Source organism: Linepithema humile, chromosome 2 (assembly GCF_040581485.1).
Source record: "Linepithema humile isolate Giens D197 chromosome 2, Lhum_UNIL_v1.0, whole genome shotgun sequence".
NCBI lineage: Eukaryota > Metazoa > Arthropoda > Insecta > Hymenoptera > Formicidae > Linepithema > Linepithema humile.
The window spans coordinates 925041-948229 of NC_090129.1; the positions used below are offsets into that span (position 1 = coordinate 925041).

At 33.7% G+C, this 23189-nt stretch overlaps 6 protein-coding genes, 1 long non-coding RNA gene and 1 other non-coding gene across 11 annotated transcripts; 6 read left to right on the forward strand and 2 right to left on the reverse strand.

Moving 5' to 3' along the window:
• Positions 1 to 267: 267 nt before the first annotated feature.
• On the forward strand, positions 268 to 3654 carry LOC105677437 (uncharacterized). Its single transcript, XM_012376050.2, has 8 exons — positions 268 to 530; positions 643 to 940; positions 1085 to 1238; positions 1320 to 1462; positions 1549 to 1748; positions 1845 to 2232; positions 2305 to 2544; positions 2635 to 3654. Exons 1-8 carry the CDS (start codon positions 438 to 440, stop codon positions 3039 to 3041), a joined length of 1923 nt encoding a protein of 640 aa, XP_012231473.2. The 5' UTR covers positions 268 to 437; the 3' UTR covers positions 3042 to 3654.
• Positions 3250 to 6482, reverse strand: LOC105677592 (uncharacterized). Its single transcript, XR_001101583.2, has 3 exons — positions 6201 to 6482; positions 4986 to 5121; positions 3250 to 4050 (listed from the first exon to the last, which is right to left on the reverse strand). It is a non-coding gene; the product is annotated as an uncharacterized lncRNA (long non-coding RNA).
• Positions 3928 to 10812, forward strand: Uck (Uridine-cytidine kinase). 2 transcript variants are annotated; one of them, XM_012376323.2, is made up of 5 exons: positions 3928 to 4064; positions 4461 to 4717; positions 4968 to 5113; positions 5180 to 5326; positions 9695 to 10812. In XM_012376323.2, exons 1-5 carry the CDS (start codon positions 3936 to 3938, stop codon positions 9811 to 9813), a joined length of 798 nt encoding a protein of 265 aa, XP_012231746.1. In that variant the 5' UTR covers positions 3928 to 3935; the 3' UTR covers positions 9814 to 10812. The 2 variants fall into 2 exon arrangements, with proteins under 2 accessions (XP_012231746.1, XP_012231745.1); XM_012376322.2 differs by lacking the exon at positions 9695 to 10812 and adding an exon at positions 7098 to 9652.
• ubl (Ubiquitin-like protein 5) lies at positions 10710 to 11356 on the reverse strand. The gene is made up of 2 exons (XM_012376058.2): positions 11179 to 11356; positions 10710 to 10881 (listed from the first exon to the last, which is right to left on the reverse strand). The coding sequence occupies exons 1-2, from the start codon at positions 11354 to 11356 to the stop codon at positions 10838 to 10840; spliced, it is 222 nt and encodes a 73-aa protein (XP_012231481.1). The 3' UTR covers positions 10710 to 10837.
• Positions 11357 to 11815: 459 nt separating this feature from the next.
• Positions 11816 to 13112, forward strand: LOC105677440 (putative uncharacterized protein DDB_G0271982). The gene is made up of 2 exons (XM_012376057.2): positions 11816 to 12229; positions 12413 to 13112. The coding sequence occupies exons 1-2, from the start codon at positions 12009 to 12011 to the stop codon at positions 13029 to 13031; spliced, it is 840 nt and encodes a 279-aa protein (XP_012231480.1). The 5' UTR covers positions 11816 to 12008; the 3' UTR covers positions 13032 to 13112.
• Positions 13113 to 13469: 357 nt separating this feature from the next.
• On the forward strand, positions 13470 to 13541 carry TRNAD-GUC (transfer RNA aspartic acid (anticodon GUC)). The gene has a single exon. It is a non-coding gene; the product is annotated as a tRNA-Asp (tRNA).
• Positions 13542 to 13965: 424 nt separating this feature from the next.
• Positions 13966 to 17520, forward strand: CkIIbeta (casein kinase II subunit beta). Of its 3 annotated transcripts, none has more exons than XM_067350719.1 (5): positions 13966 to 14076; positions 14602 to 14677; positions 15108 to 15210; positions 15291 to 15672; positions 16178 to 17520. In XM_067350719.1, exons 2-5 carry the CDS (start codon positions 14606 to 14608, stop codon positions 16284 to 16286), a joined length of 666 nt encoding a protein of 221 aa, XP_067206820.1. In that variant the 5' UTR covers positions 13966 to 14076; positions 14602 to 14605; the 3' UTR covers positions 16287 to 17520. The 3 variants fall into 3 exon arrangements, with proteins under 3 accessions (XP_067206820.1, XP_012231759.2, XP_067206821.1); XM_012376336.2 differs by lacking the exon at positions 13966 to 14076 and adding an exon at positions 14083 to 14225; XM_067350720.1 differs by lacking the exon at positions 13966 to 14076 and adding an exon at positions 14254 to 14503.
• Positions 17521 to 17656: 136 nt separating this feature from the next.
• Positions 17657 to 23187, forward strand: Mps1 (Monopolar spindle 1). Its single transcript, XM_012376307.2, has 8 exons — positions 17657 to 18392; positions 18777 to 20121; positions 20425 to 20648; positions 20728 to 21280; positions 21390 to 21550; positions 21618 to 21829; positions 22070 to 22456; positions 22894 to 23187. The coding sequence occupies exons 2-8, from the start codon at positions 18803 to 18805 to the stop codon at positions 22921 to 22923; spliced, it is 2886 nt and encodes a 961-aa protein (XP_012231730.2). The 5' UTR covers positions 17657 to 18392; positions 18777 to 18802; the 3' UTR covers positions 22924 to 23187.
• The last annotated feature ends 2 nt before the right edge of the window (positions 23188 to 23189 follow it).

A 23189-nucleotide genomic window follows, 5' to 3' on the forward strand; every position in this document is an offset into this window, starting at 1 on the left:
TTGCAACACTTTGTTTAATAAGGTTAATAAAAATACGGCTTTGTACCTAAATTAATCAAAAAAATATTGCGATTCTTTGCTTATGAGTGTAAATTGTAAATGCAGATGCATAAAAAATTGACCAATTACGCGTCTAATAAATATTTATAAATATGTGATTGGTCGATTTCCTAATGTATGTGCATTATGCAAGTTATTCTGAATGTACCTTAACTGGAAGCAATTTGTTTGTGAGATTTCCCATCTCAAGCGAAATAACCACAGCTTTAAAAATTCAAATATTTGGCTGCTTATAGAACCGTTTTTTTTTGGTCGATGTTTTTTATCGGTTCGAATGGTCAGCTGTGTTATGCATGTTGTGTTTATACATTATAAATTGTTTGATTACTAATTATTAAACCAGTTTTCTCGCTCGTAGTGTATACGTATGTTATAGAATGGAGGCTGTTAGCGCGTCCTTTCACCGAAATGTCTTCTTATTAAATCAATTGGTCCCCCCAAGTAATGATTTCAAGAAAGTGTTTCGTGAGGTGCATTGTACTTTTTTTCTATTTTGTAAATCTATTTTTATACATAGTTTTTGTTTATATCATCTTTTTGTTATTTCTAACAATAACTGATAATATATTACATGTTTTGTAGGGGATGTTTGATAAACCGAATATGGCAGGGTTTATAGAAGTTTCCCATTACCTGTTAACAGTATATGATGCTGAACGTTTTAAAAAACTAATTGAGTGGCCAATAATATGCAAGAAAATGGAAGCAAAATATCGTAACGATGTTAAAGACTACCTGACTCTCATTGCAACAGAGAATCCTAACATGGGATTTCCAAATATACTTGTCAGTTATTTCCATCATGCAAGTGGTCCGAAGTTTATAATTATAATGTGGAAATTGTCTCAACTTGTACTGAAGAGATACATTATGAAGAATAGTAGGTATTTTTTTATTAGAAATGTATGGATTTTATTTGTACTAATTCCTCATCTGTATGGATAGTTTTAGTTAACTTGAATGTAAAATGTAGAATATATTTATATCAATATAATTAATTACTAATTGCTACTCATTGTTTTAGGTAAATACGAAGTTATTTCTCTACCAAAACCAGGTTTTGCAAATGACTTAAGTAGAATTTACTTAGAGCAGGCTAAGGCAAATATTGCCGATAATATAATGAGTCGTCATAGAAATTGCATACAAATGGAAAAAGCTGTGAACTTTGCATTGGAGTAATGTTTTCTTTTGTTTATTTTTTATAAGTATATGTTTTTTAAAAACACTTTACTATTAAGTTTTTTTTTTTACTTTAGAGAACAGAAGGAACAAATGGCTAAAATCAAAGCAGAACTGTTTAACAGGAAACATTCTATTGAGAAATGTGCAGCTGAAGCACCTGTTGCTTCCTCTTTGAAACAACGTTTGATAAGCCTTGAAGATTCAGAGATCATACAAAGTTTGTATTTAATTTTATCATGTACTTTTTTTTAGGTTGATTCATTATATTATGCAAAACTGATAAAAATATTCTGTGGATTTTAGTGTGGAAAAATAGCATAGACGAAAATGTATGTTACATAGAAAAACGGAATGTACTTTTGAAAAATCTGGAAAAAGCATGTGAAAATGTAAATGACATAATATCAAATCTGTTGAGTGATATTAAAGCATTAAATGGAAAGCAGCTTGAAGGGGTCAATTGTTCTCGGATCTCAGACATGTCATTTCCACCTGATGTTGAGGTAAAATTGAGTGAACCAACAACTTATAGAAATAATATTGTAAATATGCATCTGACACTAATATAATGTAACATTAATGTAAATTCTATATTTCAGCATTGTCTTTATCATTTGTATAATGATAATAAATTGGTATTTTGCAATTTCATTCTCTTACTCACATTAATATTATATCAAGTGTATCAGCGCCTGAAAAAGATTGGCTTGAAGGACTTGTCACAGTGTCTCTTGCAAGTGGAAGCGAGTGTGAAGGACATGAAGTCTATGTACGATGTGTTCCAAATGTTTTTGACAAACATAATAAATTCCACAAAAAAGACACAAAGTGTCTTGTATGACAAAAATGTGGAGCAGATGTCCAAAGAAGATGTGTTACCCTTTGTAAAAGGTGTGCTTTTCATGCCATCACCTCCCATCAAAATCAATACCAGTTACGCAGACGCAAAGAATGATTCACTCAAATTATTACAAATCACCCCGGAAAGTAAGTACAAAATTTAAGAAAGATATAATTATGCGTGCAATTTGTTGTTCTCAAGTCATTTGTTCTTTACAGTTGCACACAAATCGTTATTTTCAAGATACGCTCGGCACACTCAGAGTCATGTGCCAGACTTAAGAACGAATTTATTTGTGTCGCGTATCAACATTGACAATACTGTACTGCTCGACATTAACGAAAAACAAGGCTTGAATAGGTGTTTCACGACTCCGAAAATGAATCGATTGTCGGTCAAAAAACCAACAGAAAAGTACTCTCGATTATTCTCCACATTCATGAATAAAAACATAAAAGGTTTGTAGCAATTCCGCTTGGATATATTCTTACTCAAACTTTTCTAATAGTTTAAATTAAATAAATGAAATTGGAATTATGCTTGTGCAGCCAGCTCAAGTATGTTATCTCTACCGACTACCGCACAAGCCAATTCTTCCGCCTTTACGAATACAATAAAGAAGATGTCGGAATTCAACATCACAGAGAGGAGATTTTTCAATTTGAGTCTCACTACTTGCACATCTGAACAGTTTAGTCCAATAAAACAGAACATCTCGCAAAACGCATCTCAGCAAGAAGAAGAAGAAGAGAGAGATAAGGTCGAATGTGAGTTGAAAGTAAACAAGTTCGAGCTGGATGAATTTACGGAAGTATGTTTGACGAATGACGTGAACAAGGGCGTGGTATTAGAGCACCAAAATATTTCAAAGAGACGATCCATCAGCGACTTGGTAGAGCGTTATAAAAAATTGTTAGAGGTTAGCAATTTACAAAATGAGCACAAAACTGAGTAATAAAAAAAAGAGTGATAAAAATACATATTTTTTTACAAGAAATAAAATTAGTTAAAATAAAAAGTGCAATATTGAAACTTCTCCATATCTATAAGTCGAAGTTTCTTATTTATAAATTTTTTTTAATCAATTCAAACGGTATTTATCAATAAGTTTTATTAATAAAAAGAATATAAGTAACACAGAAAATGAGAGTTGAAAGAAAAGATTGCAGTTTTAGTGATTTATTTTATTTCGTGTGGAGATATAAAATATCTGCTAAATTATTGGTTAGTTTATATGTAAAATAATGTAAAAAAATCATATATTTATAGAATAGATATTTCCTCATATTAAGAGCCTCCTCCTACCTGCATAATATTCCACAATAAAGTTTTAAAGTAAATGCATAAAAAATGAAATTAAATATAAAAAGTGCATATTTTTTAGAAAACGATAATACCAAAAACTAGCAAATTCTAAAAGATAAAAATTAATTGCTGTTCTTACCCGCAGCGTCCATTTAAATACGCCGTACACTCGGAAGGGTGACATTTTTTGTTTAATGAATTTTGAAATTCACCAAAATCGCGCGATTTTGTGCGACTTCGGTGCGTTCTAAAACTCATCGAACGGGAATATTTCGCAACTTTGTCCATGTAGGTGTGCAACACACGTGGCCCGGCTATTGTAGGCTACTGCGTCAGTCTGTGTTAGCTGAGTTTACACCATTTGCATATCGGCGAATATCTGTAGCCCGGGAATAGACGGTAAATTCACTCGAAATCTCGTGTCGGCATTGTCGAGGAGTTGTGGAAACGTTTTTAGTGACGTTTCCATTACTTCTTCCTTCAGTCGTATAGATTACTCGCGGTAGTCGGAAGATTCGGCGAAGCCAGGCCCACGCGTTCGACGATGGCAGATCTACCATCAAACGTAGGCATCACGCGAAAGATGTCCTTTGGTATAAACGGCAAGTTCAACGGCGTCGAAAGCAAAACACCCTTCCTGATCGGTGTCTCCGGCGGCACTGCAAGTGGAAAAGTATGTATCTTGGATGTCAATAATTTACAATCTATAATAATGAATAAGCTGACAAGAAAATGATATGAATTTGCACCAATCAACTTTTTAAGAATTAAAAACTGTTTCTTGTTTTTCTAATTTTAGAAATAATATTATTTTAATATTCACTACTACTTTGATATAGACAGTTTGACATGTAGAAATGTAAATGGATGTTTTACAATCAGCAAGTGCTTCTGAGAACTTCATAATAATCTTAACTTTCATGAGTCATAAACTTGCGTTATAAATTCTTATCAAATACTTGTAAATAGAGATTAATATACTTGTAACGATTAGCGCTACAATAATCAACTGTGATTAATTTTGATTACATATACTATTGATTACTAATAATTTATGATTATATTTCAGTCTACAGTATGTAAACGTATCATGGAAAAACTAGGACAAGTCGATATGGATCATCAGCAGCGCCGAGTGGTTTGCATATCACAGGACAGCTTTTATCGCAATTTAACATCTGCTGAAAAAATGAAAGCTGAGAAGGGACAGTACAATTTTGATCATCCTGATGCGTTTGATGATGATCTAATCTTACAAACACTGCAGGACATACTTGCTGGTGTCAAGTGTGAAATACCAGCCTATGACTACAGGACAAACAGTTTGTATGTACTAGTTTCACATCTAATTTTACATCTAATTAAAAATTATACATAAACAAATTGCAATATAATCGTGTACAAAAAATATAATGTAATTCCATTAAATTGAAATGTATTTGTAAATATTTAATTAATTTCAACTAATTCTCCAATTTTCTTTAATAGCTCTAAATTAATATATGTTCACATGTAAAAATATTTCAGATCTAAAAAAATTAAACTTATCAAAAAGTAATTTGCAAATCTATTTTAGAATGAAAGATCAAGTTACCACGATATATCCTGCTGATGTGGTGCTGTTCGAAGGAATACTGGTATTCTACTTCCCCAAGATCCGAGACTTGTTTCACATGAAATTATTCGTGGACACCGACTCCGATACCAGACTTGCAAGGAGAGGTAATTATCTGTGTAATACAATTCAATATTTTACATATGCCATTTTAACTTTGTCGATTTTTTCAGTGCCAAGGGATATAAAGGAACGTGGAAGGGATTTGGATTATGTTCTAAATCAATACATGAACTTTGTGAAGCCAGCCTTCGAAGAGTTCTGTCTGCCAACAAAAAAATTTGCGGATGTTATAATACCGAGAGGAGCGGATAATACAGGTAACACATACAGTATTATTACATAGATAGTAATTCTTTACTGCAATTAATATAATTACTTGATATCTCATAGCTTACTATTAATTTCTTTCTGCGAGTTTAGTTTGTTTGTCAGATATGTTTGAAGAATCGTTGATTTTGTATGTACACACATATTTTGATTCTTTGTTAAATTTGTAATGCATTTGGCATAATTTTATTTCGTTTATTTATTTATAAAGCAGTTGTGTTAATTGTAATATTGTAATATTTAAAAGAAAATTAATATTTCAAGTTTCCTTTCTGCATATTTTTTTATTAGCTTGAGATGTTTATCTTTTTATACGTCTTTTTAATGAACATGTAATTTTATTATTATTATTATTACTGGTTACACAACATACTCAGGACGTAGATGTAAAGCATCCCAGAACTATTCTCACTCTTCTCAACTACAGATGTCAAAGAATAAAACATGAAAAATAATAGTTCCTGTTTCTGCAGCGAGAAATTAATGATTTGAATTAAAAGCAAATTAAGAAAGATTTTCGATAATTCATATATGAATAACCAAAATTTAGTACGAGATTTATTCTTATATCAATTTTGATTATAGATTTGACTTCAACTTTAATTAAAAATTTTATAAAATTTTGAATTTCTACAAAAATATTATAATGAACATTTTTGTCGACATCTGAATTCTATACGTTTCATGTTTTTTCACGCTTATCGACATATTTATAATTAAAAGAATTAGTTTATAGTATCTAAAAACTATGTAATCAGTAACAGTAATAATACGTAATATATACAGAATAAGTCCGAAGAACTGTTACGAAATTTGCAGATGCATTTTATATTTCAAAGCTAACGTAAGTCCCAAAATTATCACCTTTTGAAATGTAGTCACTTTTATTTAAAGTATTACTTCTCAACTAACTTCCACTGTTAGCCGTCATATCAGTGATTGTTTTATATGTTTAAACATAAAAATTTATTTATTATGCATATTATAAATGAATATTAGAAACGAATATTAAAAATCGAGAGAGAAAGTACAGAAACAACGCTTCACTTGCAGAGATCTGATAAAACTGATATTACCGGTAAGCAAGTCATGATACGTGACAGAAGGTCAGATAAAGTTGTTGACAAGATTTCTTCACATTTATTTTACTTCGTGTATTATTTTCGAATAATTCACGCGTATGATTCGCGCTATAACTAAAAGTAATTGTACCTTAAAAAGTGATAATTTTGGAACTTATATTTATTAGAACTTTTTTCTCAATTTTGAGATGTAGAATATACAAATTTTGTGACAGAACGTTGGATTCGCCCTATCCGATTCAATTTAAAGAAAGCTTGAAATTTTTAATTGAATATTATTTTAATAGTAACAAACAGAGGTGTATTTTCACTTAACATTGAGATGCTTTTACCGAAATGTGGACAATTATTGTACAATAATCACATGTGACTAGTGTCATTGCTAGAATGTGCAATCATTACGCATACAGAACTCGCCTCCACACGTCAGTTAATTATTTACACGCAACTCATTAATAATTAACTGATCTGTATTCAAGTTTTGACGGGACGGTGTACAAATGTTTTATTTTCTACTTGTTTATAAATCGTATTTGCTCAACCTTTTGTATACTTCATGGGTGCTGCCTGGTATGCCGTGGTAGTGGATGTCAGAGCTACACCTATCTAAACTAAATTGAAAGCTTAAGAGAGTATCACACGGGAAACGTATTATGGTCTGGTTGTTGTATGTTTGCAGTGGCAATAGATCTAATAGTGCACCACATCTGGGATATTTTGCGTTTGAAAAAGGCCGAAAACTCATCCGGGCAGCATCCATTCCTCTACCAGCGTAGGCGTACCTCGGCCTCATCCGACACGCTCAGCAGATGACTTAAGCATGATAAGCTCACTCTGTCAAGCACTGCATTTTTTCTACACCACGTCCCTATGTATGACTGAACTCTATATGACACTTCCAATTTTTTTTTTCTTTTTTTTTATATATATATCTAGGGAGAAGTAATGTCCGTTTTTCTCAATAACAGGATTATGCTGGCATTCAGATTATGCCAATTTGTAGTAACTTGAATAACCGAAAAGATTCAAAAACAAACGTGGTTATAAAAAAAAAGAAAAAAAAAGCAAAAACGAGTGAATATAATACGTATTTTTGTCATATCGTTATAACACTTCAACTGCCGTGTGTATTCGAATGAATATCAAGTTTTACTAAAAAGAGAGGTTTTTTTTTTTTACAGTAATTTCTCCGACTATAATATCTGCCAATGTTCTGCAACGTGGAGAGACTTATTTATTTAAAGAAACTATTTCGTAAATCTTGTCTACTACTCACTGTATTTGAAAATGAGAATGATTATTAAAGAAGCCTGCGGGATTCGAAAATTATAGGAGATAAATTTTTATTTCTTAAACAAGGAGAAAAGGATCTTGCATTCGGATACTACACATCAATACGAGTCCCTACAAAGGAAAAAAAAAAATTAAAAATAAATTTCCAAATACGCACGACAAATGCATGGCGGTTGAAGTGTTAAAAGAATATCCGTTTGACGCCCAGTCAAATAACTGCAAACAAATATTAAATTTTTATATGAAATTTTACGCATGTTTATACGTATTTATCTTTAGAGTTTTTATTTTTGCTGTGATACGTTCACAAATCGTATACTAGACACTTGTCAATTAAGCGCGATGTTTCTTTAATCCGCATTTTGTGATGGAAACGGACATTGTTTATCCGCCAGTTATTGTATTATGACCTTTGGAGGATTATAATACCTTACACTTACATGGCGGAGAGAATGGCGCTTTTTATACGTCTTTTATCCTGAATGAATATTCTTGCGTGAATTAAACTGTAACTCTAAAATATCAGAAGAAGTGCATGAAATCTTGTGGATCAGTAACAAATAAGTGAATTATAGAAGTGGTGGGCAGTCAATGAAACTGAATCCCATAATTTTCCGATTCTGGATTTGACTTTAACATTTTTTAATATCTTTTTACTCCTTCGTTGCATTTTATATTTTTCATGGTTTTTTTTTTTTTTGGAAAAATAATATATTAAAACTTAATGTTCGCAATAACGCATTCAAATAATGGAATAAAAAATCTAGGATAATCAGAAGAAAAAGAACACGAACAACTTTGTTTTAGAATTTTTCAATTAATAAATTCATATTTCTTAATCAATTAGAATTTGTTCTCAAGAGGAACACAAGAAGGAATAAAATAAGATTAAAAAATGTTAGAAGCATGTGTACTATTCTAAAGATTAAGAATTTAGCTTCATAAAATAAATTCCTATCGTTTATTTCCTTTCGTTTTAACTCTGCCATCACTGCGAGTCATTATTTAATCGCATTGTATAACTAGGGTTACTCACGTTTCTTGATAAATATCTCAAGTATTATGAGAAAATGAATAATGCGTATGTGTGCGATTATGATGTCTGTGATATGATAACGCGTGTGTGTCTGCGTGCGTGCGTGTGTGTGTGAATGCGTTTGTGTACAAACGTATGTATTACTGTAAATTACGTTTCTCTATAGAAACTGAGAATTAGATTTCAGTTCAGCATAATGTTGCATTTAAAGTTTTGCATAATATCTTACAATATAAGCACACGCGAGAATTAGCATAATTATCGGAGATGCAATGTATTTAATTTAAATAAGACTTATTTATACATACCTCAAAGCATCTATCTATTGCACTCTGCAGGATCAATTCTTGTACTTTGATATATATAAACGTGCAAGGTGCACCAGACCTGTTACAGTTCCTTTCAGCAATTTTTCTTTTTATTTCTTTCTTAAAATTTCGTCTACTTTCGTTTACTAGAATCATGATTTGCAACAACTTTCCTACTCTCGATACACAGCAGTGATTAAGTCTGAAACAAAGTTTTTATGCTGTCCTTTTGCTCTTAAGTCGAAATCTCTCAATTTTGAATTGTATAAATTGAATGTAATCGAATCTTCGATCTTGAAACAATGTCTTTTTGCTGATTTGCATTACATCTGTGGTTGGACAGGGAAGGTACTAGTTCTGGGACATCCTATTGCATGTTATTCATAGAAAAAGAAAAAAAAAACTTTCTTGTACTTGCAAGACAGTATATGAACACAAGTGTCTTATGCATAATAAACCGCACCGTAATCATAATGCGATTGCAACTGTTACCCAAAATAGCTATAATTAATTCCAAATATAAACAATTTGATATATGCATATATATACATTGAAGATGTATGATATGTGACAAATAAAGGAATTTATTATCCCCAATATGTATCGCACACCATACTGACGCTTCGTGATCTGTTGCAGTGGCGATAGATCTGATAGTGCAGCACATAAGAGACTTCTTAAGCAACCGAGGTAGAGTAATGGCGGGACCTGAAAGTCCAATAAACAGAGTAGAGGGATTGTTCAAGAGGCCGCATTAATATTCGAAATTTTAGCACGGCATATAGAGTGATCTGCTGAATCAAATTATGTTTCACTCATTTCGATACTCAGATTTTTTGTTCTGTAATTTTAATTTATAAAACATCAATGTAGTAGGGGGAAAATATTGTTATTTTATGTTTTAACAGTACTTATAGCATTTGCAGTGATATTTGAGTAAAAATTAGTAAATAATCGTGAAATTAAAAGCTTAGTTATGTACAGAAGAAAGTCGAAAGTTAAAAGAACATTTGGAAAAAGAATTTATAATTTACAGGAATTTTTTTTTTAATTATTTTTTTTTTTTTACTTAATTCTCTGCGACTTAAATGCGATCTGTTGCTTTTTTAAATTTCATTCTGAAATCTGTAAAAAAATAGCACAAAATCTCTTTCTTCTGGAAGGAAACTTAGAAATTTGTAAAGTGATGGATCAAGTGCATTGAAGTCGAAGAGGATTATGTAATGTGACCCAAGATAAAAATTCTTGCAGGTTGAAATAAAATTTCTTTTTCCAGATGTGACGATTTTTCTTTGTATATAAAAACACGTAAGATGTGACTAAAATATGTAGCAAAACTGCAAGAATGAGTTACATGTAATAAATGTAGGAAGAATTTATACATGTCTAAAAAATAAGACAATCTATTTTACATCGTTCTCATTCCTTTGGCACGGTCTACCATTCGCGATATTAGTTTTGCTATATATTTGAGCTACATTCTATGTATGTGAGCAATAAAAGAGCACTAATATCAAATGAGATATATTATTGCGTGCAGTGTAGTTGTCAATATTAATTTATAGAATCATACACAGTTAGAAATTGTTGAAATATAGTAATATTTTTTAAAATAGTATAAAATAGAAATAATTTTTCTTGTTGACACTTGTGATTATTTGATATTTTATATTTAATCTTTTATTGTTGTATATTATATCTAAACATAAAAAATGAAATTTGATAATTATAACATTATAATAAATATTAGAAATGCTTATATGTACATCATTTTATTCGGAATTATTGATAGTAAAGCTCTAAATTCATGCCGTCATGTATTTCATCTATAATAGCATATTAAGGAAAAGATACTTTATATAAAACATAGTAAATTTGTTGAAATGTGTATTAGATCATTTCAAAAGTTTGTGTTTTTCTAATGCATCTTTTTCATTGCAAAACAAAATTAAATTGATCAATATAAATTTTGTTCTCCTTTTGACAATTTTTTCTCATTATATTAAAATTTGATCCTTTTCATTGAAAATTCAATAAATTTTGTATTAAAAGACTATAAAATGTTTTTTGAAATGATCTGATAGCAATACTCCAAACTGACATTCTTTCACAGTAAAGGATACAATCCTGCAACTTTATGTGATCCTTGAAAATAGTGTACCATTTCTTGAGTACGATCTTTTCCCAGTGTGTTCCAGTCTGCGCAGCTATTAATTTTTTCAGATCTCCTATGGTATCATCTGGATTGCATTTCACTCTAACCTTCTTCCCAAGACGATCATTGCACGTTATCTCCAACATTTTCTTATTGTATACCTGATAATAATTTTTCTGACAATATTACTATTATTTTATGTGTTTTATAAGCTTATATATTTTTTAACAACTCCTATCGACCTGCATATCTCAAGTGTGTGTCAATGCTACATGTATATACGCTTAAAAATTCTGTAAAATCCAAATATCGCAAACCAAATACTTACTCTATGTGTATTAAAATCTCGTTGTCACAAGTTTTCGTAATTTTTCTTGAAAAGCAAACTTTACTGGATGACAAGAAAAATTCCAACCTAATCTTTTTCAATAGAATTCAAAAGCATCTATCTACGTTTTTGAGGTTAAGAAACAATGCTTGATCGATATGGAAGTTGCTGACTATACTCGTAGTCGATAATGATAGTTTCACTCTTAACCATAGCAAGCTAAAAATTATTTAGAATTTCTAAGCAGAGCACGTCTGTCGAGTCCGCCATATTCAGCTGTGTCAAATAGGCTGGTTATGTTGCACGCTCCGCAAAGCGATATAACTCCCTCCCAACATGCCATACCATGTTGCTATGTTATTGCGGGAGAGATATTAGATACTCGCATTTCGTTACGATAAAACGCGATTGCACGCGAGTATAACACTCGCGGCAAGGTATCCGTATGAGAGTGCGCGCTGTGAGGCCCCATGGCAAAACCGGAGCGGCTTCGCTTCACGATTCTGGATGATCTAATACTCCTGCGGGAGGTATCGGGACAGAATCCGTACGAGGAAAGCGACAGGTGGAAGATCGTTGCCGAGCGCGTCGCAAATGCGACGCAGAAGAACTTCAGTTTGCGCTGCGTTAAAGAGCACGTCGATCACTTGTTGAAAATTTGGACCAGAGAGGGTCGAGCACACTTAAGGAAGTAAGCACGCAAGTGCCTAATCCCTTTATTCCAATTAATCGTAGGATGTATTGCGAACAATCCCTTTGAGAGTGCACCATTAAAACAGTATTATTATTCATTTCCTTAAAACTTCCCTAAAGTAACATGTACATAGTTGTAAATATATTTATCAAATTCTGTTGAATACTTCCTGATCTGCAGGTCAGGGACTGAAGAACAATATAATGAAAAAGAGCGACTTCTACAGATAGTACAAGATTTACAAAAGGAATTCAGACGCTCTAGCAAAGGCATCAATTCTAGTGCACAGAAGTCAAGACTACAAATGAGAAATGTAACTCTAGAGAATATTTCCGATACTTTGGAGGTGATAATAGAAGAACCGTCAGTAGCAACATCTATATCTTCAACTCTCCCATCTACAACATTGCTGCCAATTTCATTACCTTCGCCAACTTTATCGTCTTCCTCATCATCATCATCAACTCCAATAACTTCAATAAGCCCATTGCGATCGCCAACCGCTTCACCTTTGAGAACAGGTGGCCCAATAAGAAATAAGCTGCGTCATGATGCATTGAAAAAGTCAACATTACACTTTCTACAAGAAAGACATAAAAAAGAAGTGGAATTTCAAGAGAAACAATACCATTTAGAAGAACGGAGAATGCAGCTTGAGGAAGAAAAATTTAGAATGGAAAAAAGAGAACGTGAAGCCAGACTTGAACTGGAAATTGAAGAGAGGAGACAAAGGATCGCTGTATCCAAACAAAAACAAGAGATTTTGGAAATATTGTTGCAACTAATACATAAACCTTAATACATAAACCTTAATTATTTTTGTAAGTAATAGTTTTTTTTTGTTTTATTGGTTTATAAATAAAGCTATTGTTAAAACAAATGTCTATTCCATTATATATATATATATACAAAAAAGAGATAAGAGAGACTTTAATTAAACAAAAAATTGTTTTTGAACATTATTATGTACACAGAATAGATATATTTTATTAAAAACAAATAATTAAAAAATAATATACCAGAAAGAACTGCAATATGTTTTTGAATTATGAATAATAATTATAGTATTTAAAATACTGATATTTATATTTAAAATAACTTGTAGCTAGTCGTATAAATCACAATAATTTAATTAAAATATAAAATTATAACAAGTAAGAGTAAATAAGCGAATATTTTATTTTTATATTTTATAATTAAGTGTATAAGGTACTTTTACAAAAGCCTAACCAAGAAGTCCTCGATAGTATAGTGGTTAGTATCCCCGCCTGTCACGCGGGAGACCGGGGTTCGATTCCCCGTCGGGGAGGTCTTTATTTTTTCACCCTATTTTATTTTTGTTTTTGAAATATTATTTAATTATAATTATAAACAATAAACTATATTGAAATTGTTAATTTTATTATTAACATACTGTTTTGATCTAATATTCAGTTTAACTATAACAAAGTTGATTTTCAATTGTAATATGATAAGAACTTTAATATCTATTTATTTTTATATGTTCATCCATTTGTGTGTGTGTGTGTCTTATGTATTTTTTATTTTTAATAAACCGCTTGTTTTCCTAAAAATTGTAAATTTCAACATTATGCATTATTCATACTGCCTCTGTTGTCTATTGTACGGTAGCCAATAGAAAAACATCTTTCCTAGAGACTTTGTCTAAAGCCTTATTCATTCTTAAAAAACAAAATTTATTGGATATCAGATATAACACATTGTACAACAGCAGTGTGGATCCGGCATTAGAATTGCGCCAGGAGATGGCGGGGACGACGCGCGTGCAGCGCCTCCTGTACTCCGTTCGGTCGAGCAAGCGTGGCTAATCAAAGCACTAAAAGGTAAGCCGCGAGGGCTGTTTATTTTTGGTTTTTCGTCGGCTAGCTGTGCTCCGCGTCGGCAATTTGCACGAGTAATGCACTTCCTGGCCGCGTCGGACCGTACATCGTGCTCGAAAAACAGCTGACGAAGCAGCAATGACCACGGAAACGTAGGTGTGAACGCGCCGGACGGGCTGTAACTTGTCGGGCATCTTGCCTAGTAAAGCGAGCTCCCATTGCACACACCCTCCTTTCCCCTCTGTGCTACCTCACCCCGTCCGTTCGCGCTCCTACCTCTCCCTTCGCTTCCTGTCGATCCCGCGTACACGTCGTTCTAACCAACTTCTGCCCGACCGGTGCCAACCGGTCGTCGATGACGCGCATTTGCGCACTGTGTGTGCGAGACGACGAGCGAGACAGAAAACATTAAAAATCGCAGCTCTCTCGGGTATACAATCTCTTCGTCGGCCGTGACTTTCTTCTCACCGATATGTACCACGCGAACTTTTAATAACGGGATTCTCCACACGGTTTCTTCTGCCGCAGGAAAATGAGCAGCTCCGAGGAGGTGTCTTGGATCTCGTGGTTCTGCGGCTTGCGCGGGAACGAGTTCTTTTGCGAGGTAAATGGCTAGGATTTATTGTTATCTTTATCATGTGCCTCAAACGCTCAAGAGAAGAAAGGTGTAACATGAAACATCAGAATATTATTCCTATGTGTCATCTGATGAGAGACGCAATAGGGAGAAATATGATTGTGGCTCACTTTTTGTATATATTGCATATAATTTTGTTAGTTATTTTATATTAAACAAATAACTGCGATGTTTTATAATATATCTTACTTAACTTAATTGTTACTTATTTTAAATTATGTTCGTAATACAATTACACAAGTTTATATTTCATATTTTAAAATAATGTTTCTGTTAATATATTTCAATTTATGTGCAAGAAGCATATAAGGATAAGGTTTTTCACAGAAAAATTTGTAGTTTATAATAAACTAGTTTGTAAGTATCAATAATTTATCTTTATTTATCATGTGTGCAGGTGGATGAAGATTATATTCAAGATAAATTCAACTTAACAGGACTGAATGAACAAGTACCACATTATCGTCAAGCTTTAGATATGATTCTTGATCTTGAACCTGGTAAATTTTGTATAATGAATTGAAAGTCAAAGGGAGCATAACTGTTATATCTAATTTGTTATTTAACTTTTGTTCATTAGATGACGACTTAGACGATAATCCAAATCAATCAGATTTGATCGAACAAGCTGCAGAGATGCTTTATGGACTCATTCATGCACGTTACATACTTACCAATCGTGGTATTGCACAAATGATCGAAAAGTATCAAGCGGGCGATTTCGGTCACTGCCCGCGAGTTTACTGCGAGTCCCAGCCGATGTTGCCGTTAGGTCTCAGCGATGTTCCCGGCGAGGCAATGGTCAAGAGCTACTGTCCCAAGTGTATGGATGTATACACACCAAAAAGCTCGAAACATCATCATACCGACGGGGCGTATTTTGGAACTGGATTTCCACACATGCTATTCATGGTCCATCCAGAATACAGACCAAAACGTGCAGCAAATCAATTTGTACCTAGGTAAGTATTAAATATTATGTATAATTCATAAGCGTTTTTAGCAAGGGAGGGGTAACTAATTATATAGCAAAAATGCAAAATGCATTTGGCTCTGCAAATTTTAAAAATACTACTTTTGGATTTTATCACTTAAATAAAGTTTAATGGTATTTAAATTTTATGGATTTTTGTAATAAAATTATGGGAAAGCTAGCAGTGATAACTTATTTTTCGCAGTATATTGATTATTGTGAATCATTATTATTATTTTAACTACAGACCGATCATATACGAGTATTGTAAAGAATTTCTAACATTTTCTACAGATTTTATAAGTCCTAAATTAATTGAATAATACCATTTTCTTGTCGCAACACCAATAATTAAATATTACTTATAATATATTTGTTGCTTTAAAAAATAATTACATTTAAGTTTCATGTAAAGTGAAAATATATCTTATGTGCTACTTTAAATCTGAATTTTGCAAAATTGGAGAAATTGAAAGATTAATTTTATTTTTCAGACTATACGGCTTCAAAATTCATCCTCTAGCATATCAAATCCAGCAACAGTCGGCGTCCACGTTCAAAGCACCCTTACGAGCTCTCAACTACAATAATGGGAAACGTTAAGGTCATTTTGACGTAGCTTGGAATATATTTCATCACTCGCAATTCCTCTAATTTCGTCCTTAAGGTTTAAATAAAATATTATTTTTTATATCTCCGTTTCCTCAAAATGTTTCCGCGCAAGAAGGACATTTCTGTGGAGCTGCTCATCGATCTCTTTCGATCCGCTCGCTGTCTCTTCGTTCTTGGATATGTATTTGATGCACTATGAAAGACGTGGGAGACGGAGGAAATGAAAGGGAGGCGAGTGTTCAGTTTTGTTCTGTGAATAATTGTCAAATTTAAATTGTAGCAAAAATCATTTCCGTGAAGAACTAATCTGTTTAGAGACATTTATATAGAGACTGCGAACATTATTCATTAAAAGATAAAGGGAAGGAGAAGAAAAACGCGCTTAGGATAATTGCTAGGCCATAAATAAAGAAAGAGACGATGATTATAAATAGAACACACACCCGTTTTGTACGAATCGCACGCATTACTGTATCTGCTGCCAAGTGGTTCCTAAACGTGCAGGAACGGACTTTCTGAGAGAAGCGGATAGTTAACCAGATTTACATTGGTTCTTTTCGGGAGGAGAAATGTATAAAGAAGAAATAACTGTTAAGTGTAACTTAATTTAATTGTCGAGTAATTCGTGCGTGAACTGTGACAGTAGTATGTTTTGTTAAAGTAAGCTGTATTTTTATACGCTATTACATTGATATGTATTAGCGTATATAGAAACCAAAGTGATAATCTTTCATTTATCTTTTATTTCGTTACATGGACTTTGTTTTTTACAATTATTGCATCTTGAATGCAATAGAGATTTTTTTGTAAATGAACTATATTTACTACATTATAGTGTATGTCAACTATATATTATAATACAGATGATGAGATAAATATATCTCAAGGGAATCTCTGTTGCATTTACGATGTGAAAAACGAAGTTGAAGTAGAAGTGAGATGAAAAAGGCTATCATTTTGGCTCCTATCACAGTTCTCGAGACATTTTTATGAACATTTAGCGTGCTGTGAGGAGTTCCGCGAGATTAGAAGATAAAATTCTACGTACGATTTTTAACATACAACAACAAAGCAACTAGCGACATTCTCTTTATTTTGTATTAAATATAATCGTTCGCAAAACAGCAAAATTTTCAATGAAATAAATTTTGTATCTGCAAATTAGTTAATTCATGTTAAGTCAAACTATTGTATTACCACTTTAAATTAAAGTTTGATTTCTCTATGTGCGTTATTTTTAATATTATCAACTAATTGTGAGTTTATTAAAGTAGTTAATAGAAATATGTAATTTGATAATTTAATTATTTTTCAAAGCTAAATTAATTGGTTGTAAAAATTAATAACTTTGTCAAAATTTATTTTATGTATATTAATCTTTAGTCGTAATTGAACAAATTTCTATTAGCAAAATATTTGATATTAAAATTTTATTGAAATAAAATGACAGTTTATTATTGAATTTCTTAAAAATTATTGAATTTTTTTTTCAAAAAATACAAATTCTAAATTGCTAAGAAATGTACAAGACGGCTCAATATAATTTAATATATGAATTTCACAAATAAATTTTAAATATCCCGTCAACGTCTCCCGCAAAATCTTGAAATATTCCTATTATCTCTTGAAACATTGCTGTTGAACTTGTGGTAGAACTGTCTGAGACTCCGACCAATGAGTGCGACGTTTACGAATTCAAACGCCATGACGTAACGTGAAACCGGTAGAGTTGAAAATAACCAAGTTTGAAAGAGTTCGAAAGTTACGAAGTGGCACATCATATTACGCATATAAATAATTATTATACATAAATATAAACAAATATTTACGTATTGATAAACACGCGATCCGCTTGAATAAGTGTACTTTTTGCTAATTATTTTTTCTTTGCCAAGTCAACGACCGACACGAGCTACTCTATTTAACAGGCTGTAAGATGTTCACTGCCAGATGTTGGTTGTGATGCATCTTTTTAATAGACATGCCATTTCTTGTTCGGGGTTTTCACGCTCACAATCTAGAAACCGTATCGTGTGTTGTGCAAAGCACACGATGGATCTTTAGCACAATTGAAGAACGTCAAAACGCTTTGATCAGGTGATTGTTTATTTCAGAAGTTTGCTATTGAAATCCATCTCACAACAGAAAGAGAGAGAGAGAAAAGAGTATAGCAACAAAACATTGATTATTCTCACATCTTTTGTATTTTTGTAATGACAGAATTGGAACTTTTTCATTCATCTGATAAATATTTCTGTAAAAAATATCAAATTTCTCATATTTATGAAATATTGTATTTATGTGACAGTATTCTAATAAACTATTTAAACTATTAATATAAAAATGTATAAATTTATTAGATAATTACTGTGATTAGTTACAATTTATAATTTTTCACATGTTTTTCTGTAATCTTTTTTGAGCAACTGCAATTGAATGTAAAACAACTTTATTGTTAATGCATAATGTTGTGTTATACAGATCAGTTTCTCACAAGTCTCCTAAAAATGTCGGATAATACAGCAGACAATAGATATTGTTTGGATAACATGGGTACCGGCAGGACATCAACTCAGAGTATGTCGATGCTGCCAAAGTTCCGGCCTGTACGTATCAAAGAGCTTTTGAACGAGATTGACGAAGATGATGATGATGATGAAAATGAGGAATCATGTAAGTCTAAGGATGACTCAGATTCCGAAGAGCTGCCATTTCTGTCACAAGATGATTCTGCTGAAGATATATTTAAAAATATACTTGAAGAAGAATCATCACCTTTACACGAAGCAAATATCAACTCTTTGACCGAGTCAGCAGACGAGCTCTCAAAAACTACATGTTCAGTGCCAAAAGAGAGTCGTGAAATTGTGACCAATATTTCTATGCACAAAGAAATGAGCTGTGCAAATGATAAGGAAGAATGTGAAGTTGATAGTTATTTTAAAAGTCATCTGCTTGGTAATCCAAATCAATCGGATACTTACAGCTATGAACACGACGGAAAGGCACAGGAATCTCACAATAATACATATCCCTTGAAGAACCATCAAACCGACGTTCATAACTCTTCGATAGATGTAGCTTTTCCTTCTCCATTGCTGTCGGTTTATAAAGGGGATTACAATGCAAAGTCTGATACAAATAAAAACCTGCAATCAATGAACAGTGCACATAATGAAAATGCTTACATAGACATGTTAAAAAAAAGGAAGGAGGAGTATATGTATAATACACCGGTGGAGAGTAAAGTGCAGTTACCAAGAAACGGTGAATACATATCAAATTTGAACAAAGAGGATTCGCGTTATAAAGATAGGCATAGCTTTACGGAGCAGGCAAGCAAGGATTGCGAGGAGGAATCTTACACGATCCTGAATTCTGAATCAGAGACAGGTAGCTGTGCATCTCAAATGTCCGGAAACCTGATGCATCCTGCAAGTTATAATTTGCAATATAGCGCCATGAAATATGATGCGAACGAGAAGTATACACCAGCGAAAAGCGTGGAATATAGCACGCCTTCGTTGAGCAAAACAGGAACGATCAATCGCTTGGTCTCGGAAACCCCGTTGAAACATCTGCAGTCCACGAAGCATCCAAATCCATCCATGTCACACAAACAACTATTTCAAACGCCGCAGAGTCAACCGTCCAGCGATCCAAGCATGAATCTTGTTCAGACTCCTTCCACGATACTTTCGAATTGGGCCAGTAATATGAGACACATATCGATGGAAGGAAAGAACTCTATCACGAAAGATCATGTGCAAGCATCCAGGAATACAATTTATACGCCCAAAGAAATCAATGAGAAATTAGGACAAAGGTTTGTAATGCAATAAAATAATTGATCAATTTACTTTTTATTCTTTTCTAAAGAAGAAAGGAAAAAAATAAAAATAGGTAATCGTAATTCTAGTGTTAACTTATTCAATATGATTCTCTCGGTTCTTATAAAATGTATGTATTTTATCAACGTTACTGAAAAATTACTTGAAAAATAAGCTTTTATCGTCGAACTCAATTTTTACAGTTTTCTGCTTTCATAAACTCTAATTAAACTGTAATTCTTTCAGGCAGATTTGAACAACAAGAATGCAACATTAATGTTAATCGAATTTTACCGCAGATATCTCGAAGTAGATGCCAAGAATGTGAGAAGGCCTTTAACAAACACCACGTTGGCACACAGCGAAGCCTTAGCTTATCCTTTGGAGTCAAAGCCGTTCTCGTCGCACACTCGCTTGGAAGCGAAGTGCGCCACATTCGAATCGCAACAAGAGGACAGAAGTAAAAGAACGGTTGGACTGTCGGATGTGAAACCGATGCAGACGGAAACAAATTACAGCAGCGGTAAGAATCAGCGTACTAAAATACTGAAATATTAAATTATATCGTATTTTGTTACATGTAAAATTATCATTGCATTCAGATTTGAGGCATATCGACGAAGCGAAGGAGAACAGACAGCCCAACATGCCTGACATGCTGCTAGGAAGTGGTAGAAAAATGCCGTTGAAAAATGAGAGCAAACAGGTGATAATCGATTCTAACATGGGCTTGAGAGTGATTCAAGATACCTCCTCGCGCAACCGGGAAGACAACAGCGTCGCGTCCGGCGCGGAGTGTAAGAACTCGTACGAGCATTACTCGCGAGATCAGGTCCGCGAGAATCAGCACGAGGAGCTACGGGATATTATAAACAGAATGGGAAAAGTGCAGTTGACCGTGCCGTCGAGCATCCCTCCGCAGCGGCAGAGCAAAACGCTGTTCGTGAAGGACAGAGAGTACTTTATCCTGGGCTTCCTCGGCCGCGGAATGAGCGGCGAGGTCCTGCGAGTGCAGGAAGCCTCGTCCGGCGAGCTGCGCGCCGTCAAGTGCGTGAACCTGGACAAGATGGACAAAGAGTCGGCCCAGGGCTGCCTGGACGAGATCTTAATGCTGCGCAAGCTACAGGCGTCCTGCATCGTCACCATGTTCGACTAGTAATAATATTCAGAAATTTATATTTTGTCGAGTAATATTTTTAACGGAAATTTCGTAATTTCGTAATTCGCTTTTAACATATCCATTGATTTTATTTCATTCTTTCAGTCAAATAAAGGACCATATGGTCTACGTAGTGATGGAAATGGGTGACACCGATCTCAGTAGACTCCTGAAATCCATGTCGCAGGAGAAGCAAATTCCGCTCATGATGATTCTGTATTACTGGACTGAAATGCTCACGGCTGTAAAATACATACACGATAATGGTAAGCACAACGCGTTCAATTGCGCTAGTTAGATCGACGTTTCGTTTTATGTGAAATGTCTGTTCAGGAGTCATACATTCAGACCTGAAACCGGGAAACTTCTTACTGGTACGAGGCCGACTCAAGTTAATAGACTTTGGAATTGCTTCCAATTTAAACTCGGACATGACGTCCGTTTTGAAAAGCAATCCAGTTGGAACGTTGAATTACATCAGTCCGGAGGCTCTGATGGACATCGGCGGAAGCGCGGATTCGCCGACTCACAACGTTAAGTACAAGGTGAGGCGACACAACGACGACGATAAGTGATCGATAATCCAAAGTAGAGGCTTTTGTTCAACGATTCCTCAAGAAATCGGCTCGAAGAGATGCGTCAGTCATTTGAATCGCAACTCACTTGAACGCGCAATTGAAATTGAAAAGTTAAATATCGATAATTCGATATTAGAATTGGTATAGATTCCATAAATGGAAAGAGTGTACGAATTAGAAGGTTTATATATCTTTCTTTTTCAACAGATAAGCTTCAAGTCGGACGTGTGGTCGTTGGGATGCATCCTGTACAGTATGGTTTACGGATACACGCCTTTTAACCACATACGCACCCAGTGGGCGAAGATAAGCGCAATAACGAATCCGAAGCCGAACATCTCGTTCCCAGTCACGACATTCTCGACAAGCGGCTCTCAGGGCAGCGAGCGCGCGCCACCCGTTCTGATCGACGTGATGCGGAAGTGCCTTCAGCACGATCCGAAGGCGAGGCCCACGGTGTCGCAATTGTTGCGGGTGCAATACGTGCCAACCACGCAGACCGTACCGCTCACGTTGCCCACCGACATCCCGGCGAACGTCCTCGTGAAGATAAAGCACGCTCTCAACGAGGAAGAGTGGCGACAGTTGATCCAGGTAAGCGCGCTCGGCGTCTTCACTCTGAAGGATAGATCTTTTCAGAAGTATGAAAGTATAATCGAGTATAGAGAGAGATATCGTAAAGAAGTGTATGTGTGTGAAGAAGCATTTTTGCTGTTAATTCGAGATAGTAACGAAGAATCATAGTTCAGTTTTACCTTTAAAATTGTTCTGAAAGAAAAATTGTTTCAAAGAATTAATGAGTATTAATTTTACATATTTTGTTTTCAAGAAATAAACACAATACTTTTAGACGGGAAATATTACTTTATATTGCAATGGAGATTACTTTCAATTTTCACTCTAGCTTCTGCATATAAAAAATAATATCTAAATGATTGCGATTGCGTAGGTGAATAGTTTCGTTAATACTCAAATTGAACCAACAATTAATCGTTAATTAATAACCCGTTTTATTCTTTTTCTCTTTTTAGATGTTGGACACAAAACGGCATTATACATAATATTATCGAAATAATAACTTATTTAATTACTGGTGTACATAAAAACGTTGTGTATATATACAAGAAACAATAGTGAAGCGCGAATATGCAGAATATTTGGTGACATATCGAAGAAGGCTGAACTAGTATGTAAGAAGAAAATAAGAGAACGAGAGAGAGAGAGAGAGAGAGAGAGAGAGAAAGAGAGAAAGAGAAAAAAAAAAGAGAGAGCGGAAGAAATGTAAGTTTTACAGTAAAAATAAAATTGCAACTGAATCATGCTTACC

Bases quoted from the DNA above. Each gene is read 5' to 3' on its own strand.
- LOC105677437 (XM_012376050.2), top strand. From the start codon at position 438: ATGGAGGCTGTTAGCGCGTCCTTTCACCGAAATGTCTTCTTATTAAAT. The intron at 1,239-1,319 runs GTAATGTTTTCT...TTTTTACTTTAG, and splicing joins GCTGTGAACTTTGCATTGGA to AGAACAGAAGGAACAAATGG. The intron at 2,233-2,304 runs GTAAGTACAAAA...TGTTCTTTACAG, and splicing joins ATTACAAATCACCCCGGAAA to TTGCACACAAATCGTTATTT.
- Uck (XM_012376322.2), top strand. From the start codon at position 3,936: ATGGCAGATCTACCATCAAACGTAGGCATCACGCGAAAGATGTCCTTT. The intron at 4,065-4,460 runs GTATGTATCTTG...ATTATATTTCAG, and splicing joins GCGGCACTGCAAGTGGAAAA to TCTACAGTATGTAAACGTAT. The intron at 5,327-7,097 runs GTAACACATACA...GTATGTTTGCAG, and splicing joins GAGAGGAGCGGATAATACAG to TGGCAATAGATCTAATAGTG.
- ubl (XM_012376058.2), bottom strand. From the start codon at position 11,356: ATGTTGGAGATAACGTGCAATGATCGTCTTGGGAAGAAGGTTAGAGTG. The intron at 10,882-11,178 runs GTATCCTTTACT...ATGCTATTATAG, and splicing joins TCACATAAAGTTGCAGGATT to ATGAAATACATGACGGCATG.
- LOC105677440 (XM_012376057.2), top strand. From the start codon at position 12,009: ATGGCAAAACCGGAGCGGCTTCGCTTCACGATTCTGGATGATCTAATA. The intron at 12,230-12,412 runs GTAAGCACGCAA...CCTGATCTGCAG, and splicing joins GGTCGAGCACACTTAAGGAA to GTCAGGGACTGAAGAACAAT.
- CkIIbeta (XM_012376336.2), top strand. The intron at 15,211-15,290 runs GTAAATTTTGTA...TTTGTTCATTAG, and splicing joins GATTCTTGATCTTGAACCTG to ATGACGACTTAGACGATAAT. The intron at 15,673-16,177 runs GTAAGTATTAAA...TTTATTTTTCAG, and splicing joins GCAAATCAATTTGTACCTAG to ACTATACGGCTTCAAAATTC.
- Mps1 (XM_012376307.2), top strand. From the start codon at position 18,803: ATGTCGGATAATACAGCAGACAATAGATATTGTTTGGATAACATGGGT. The intron at 21,281-21,389 runs GTAATAATATTC...TCATTCTTTCAG, and splicing joins ATCGTCACCATGTTCGACTA to TCAAATAAAGGACCATATGG. The intron at 21,551-21,617 runs GTAAGCACAACG...ATGTCTGTTCAG, and splicing joins AAAATACATACACGATAATG to GAGTCATACATTCAGACCTG.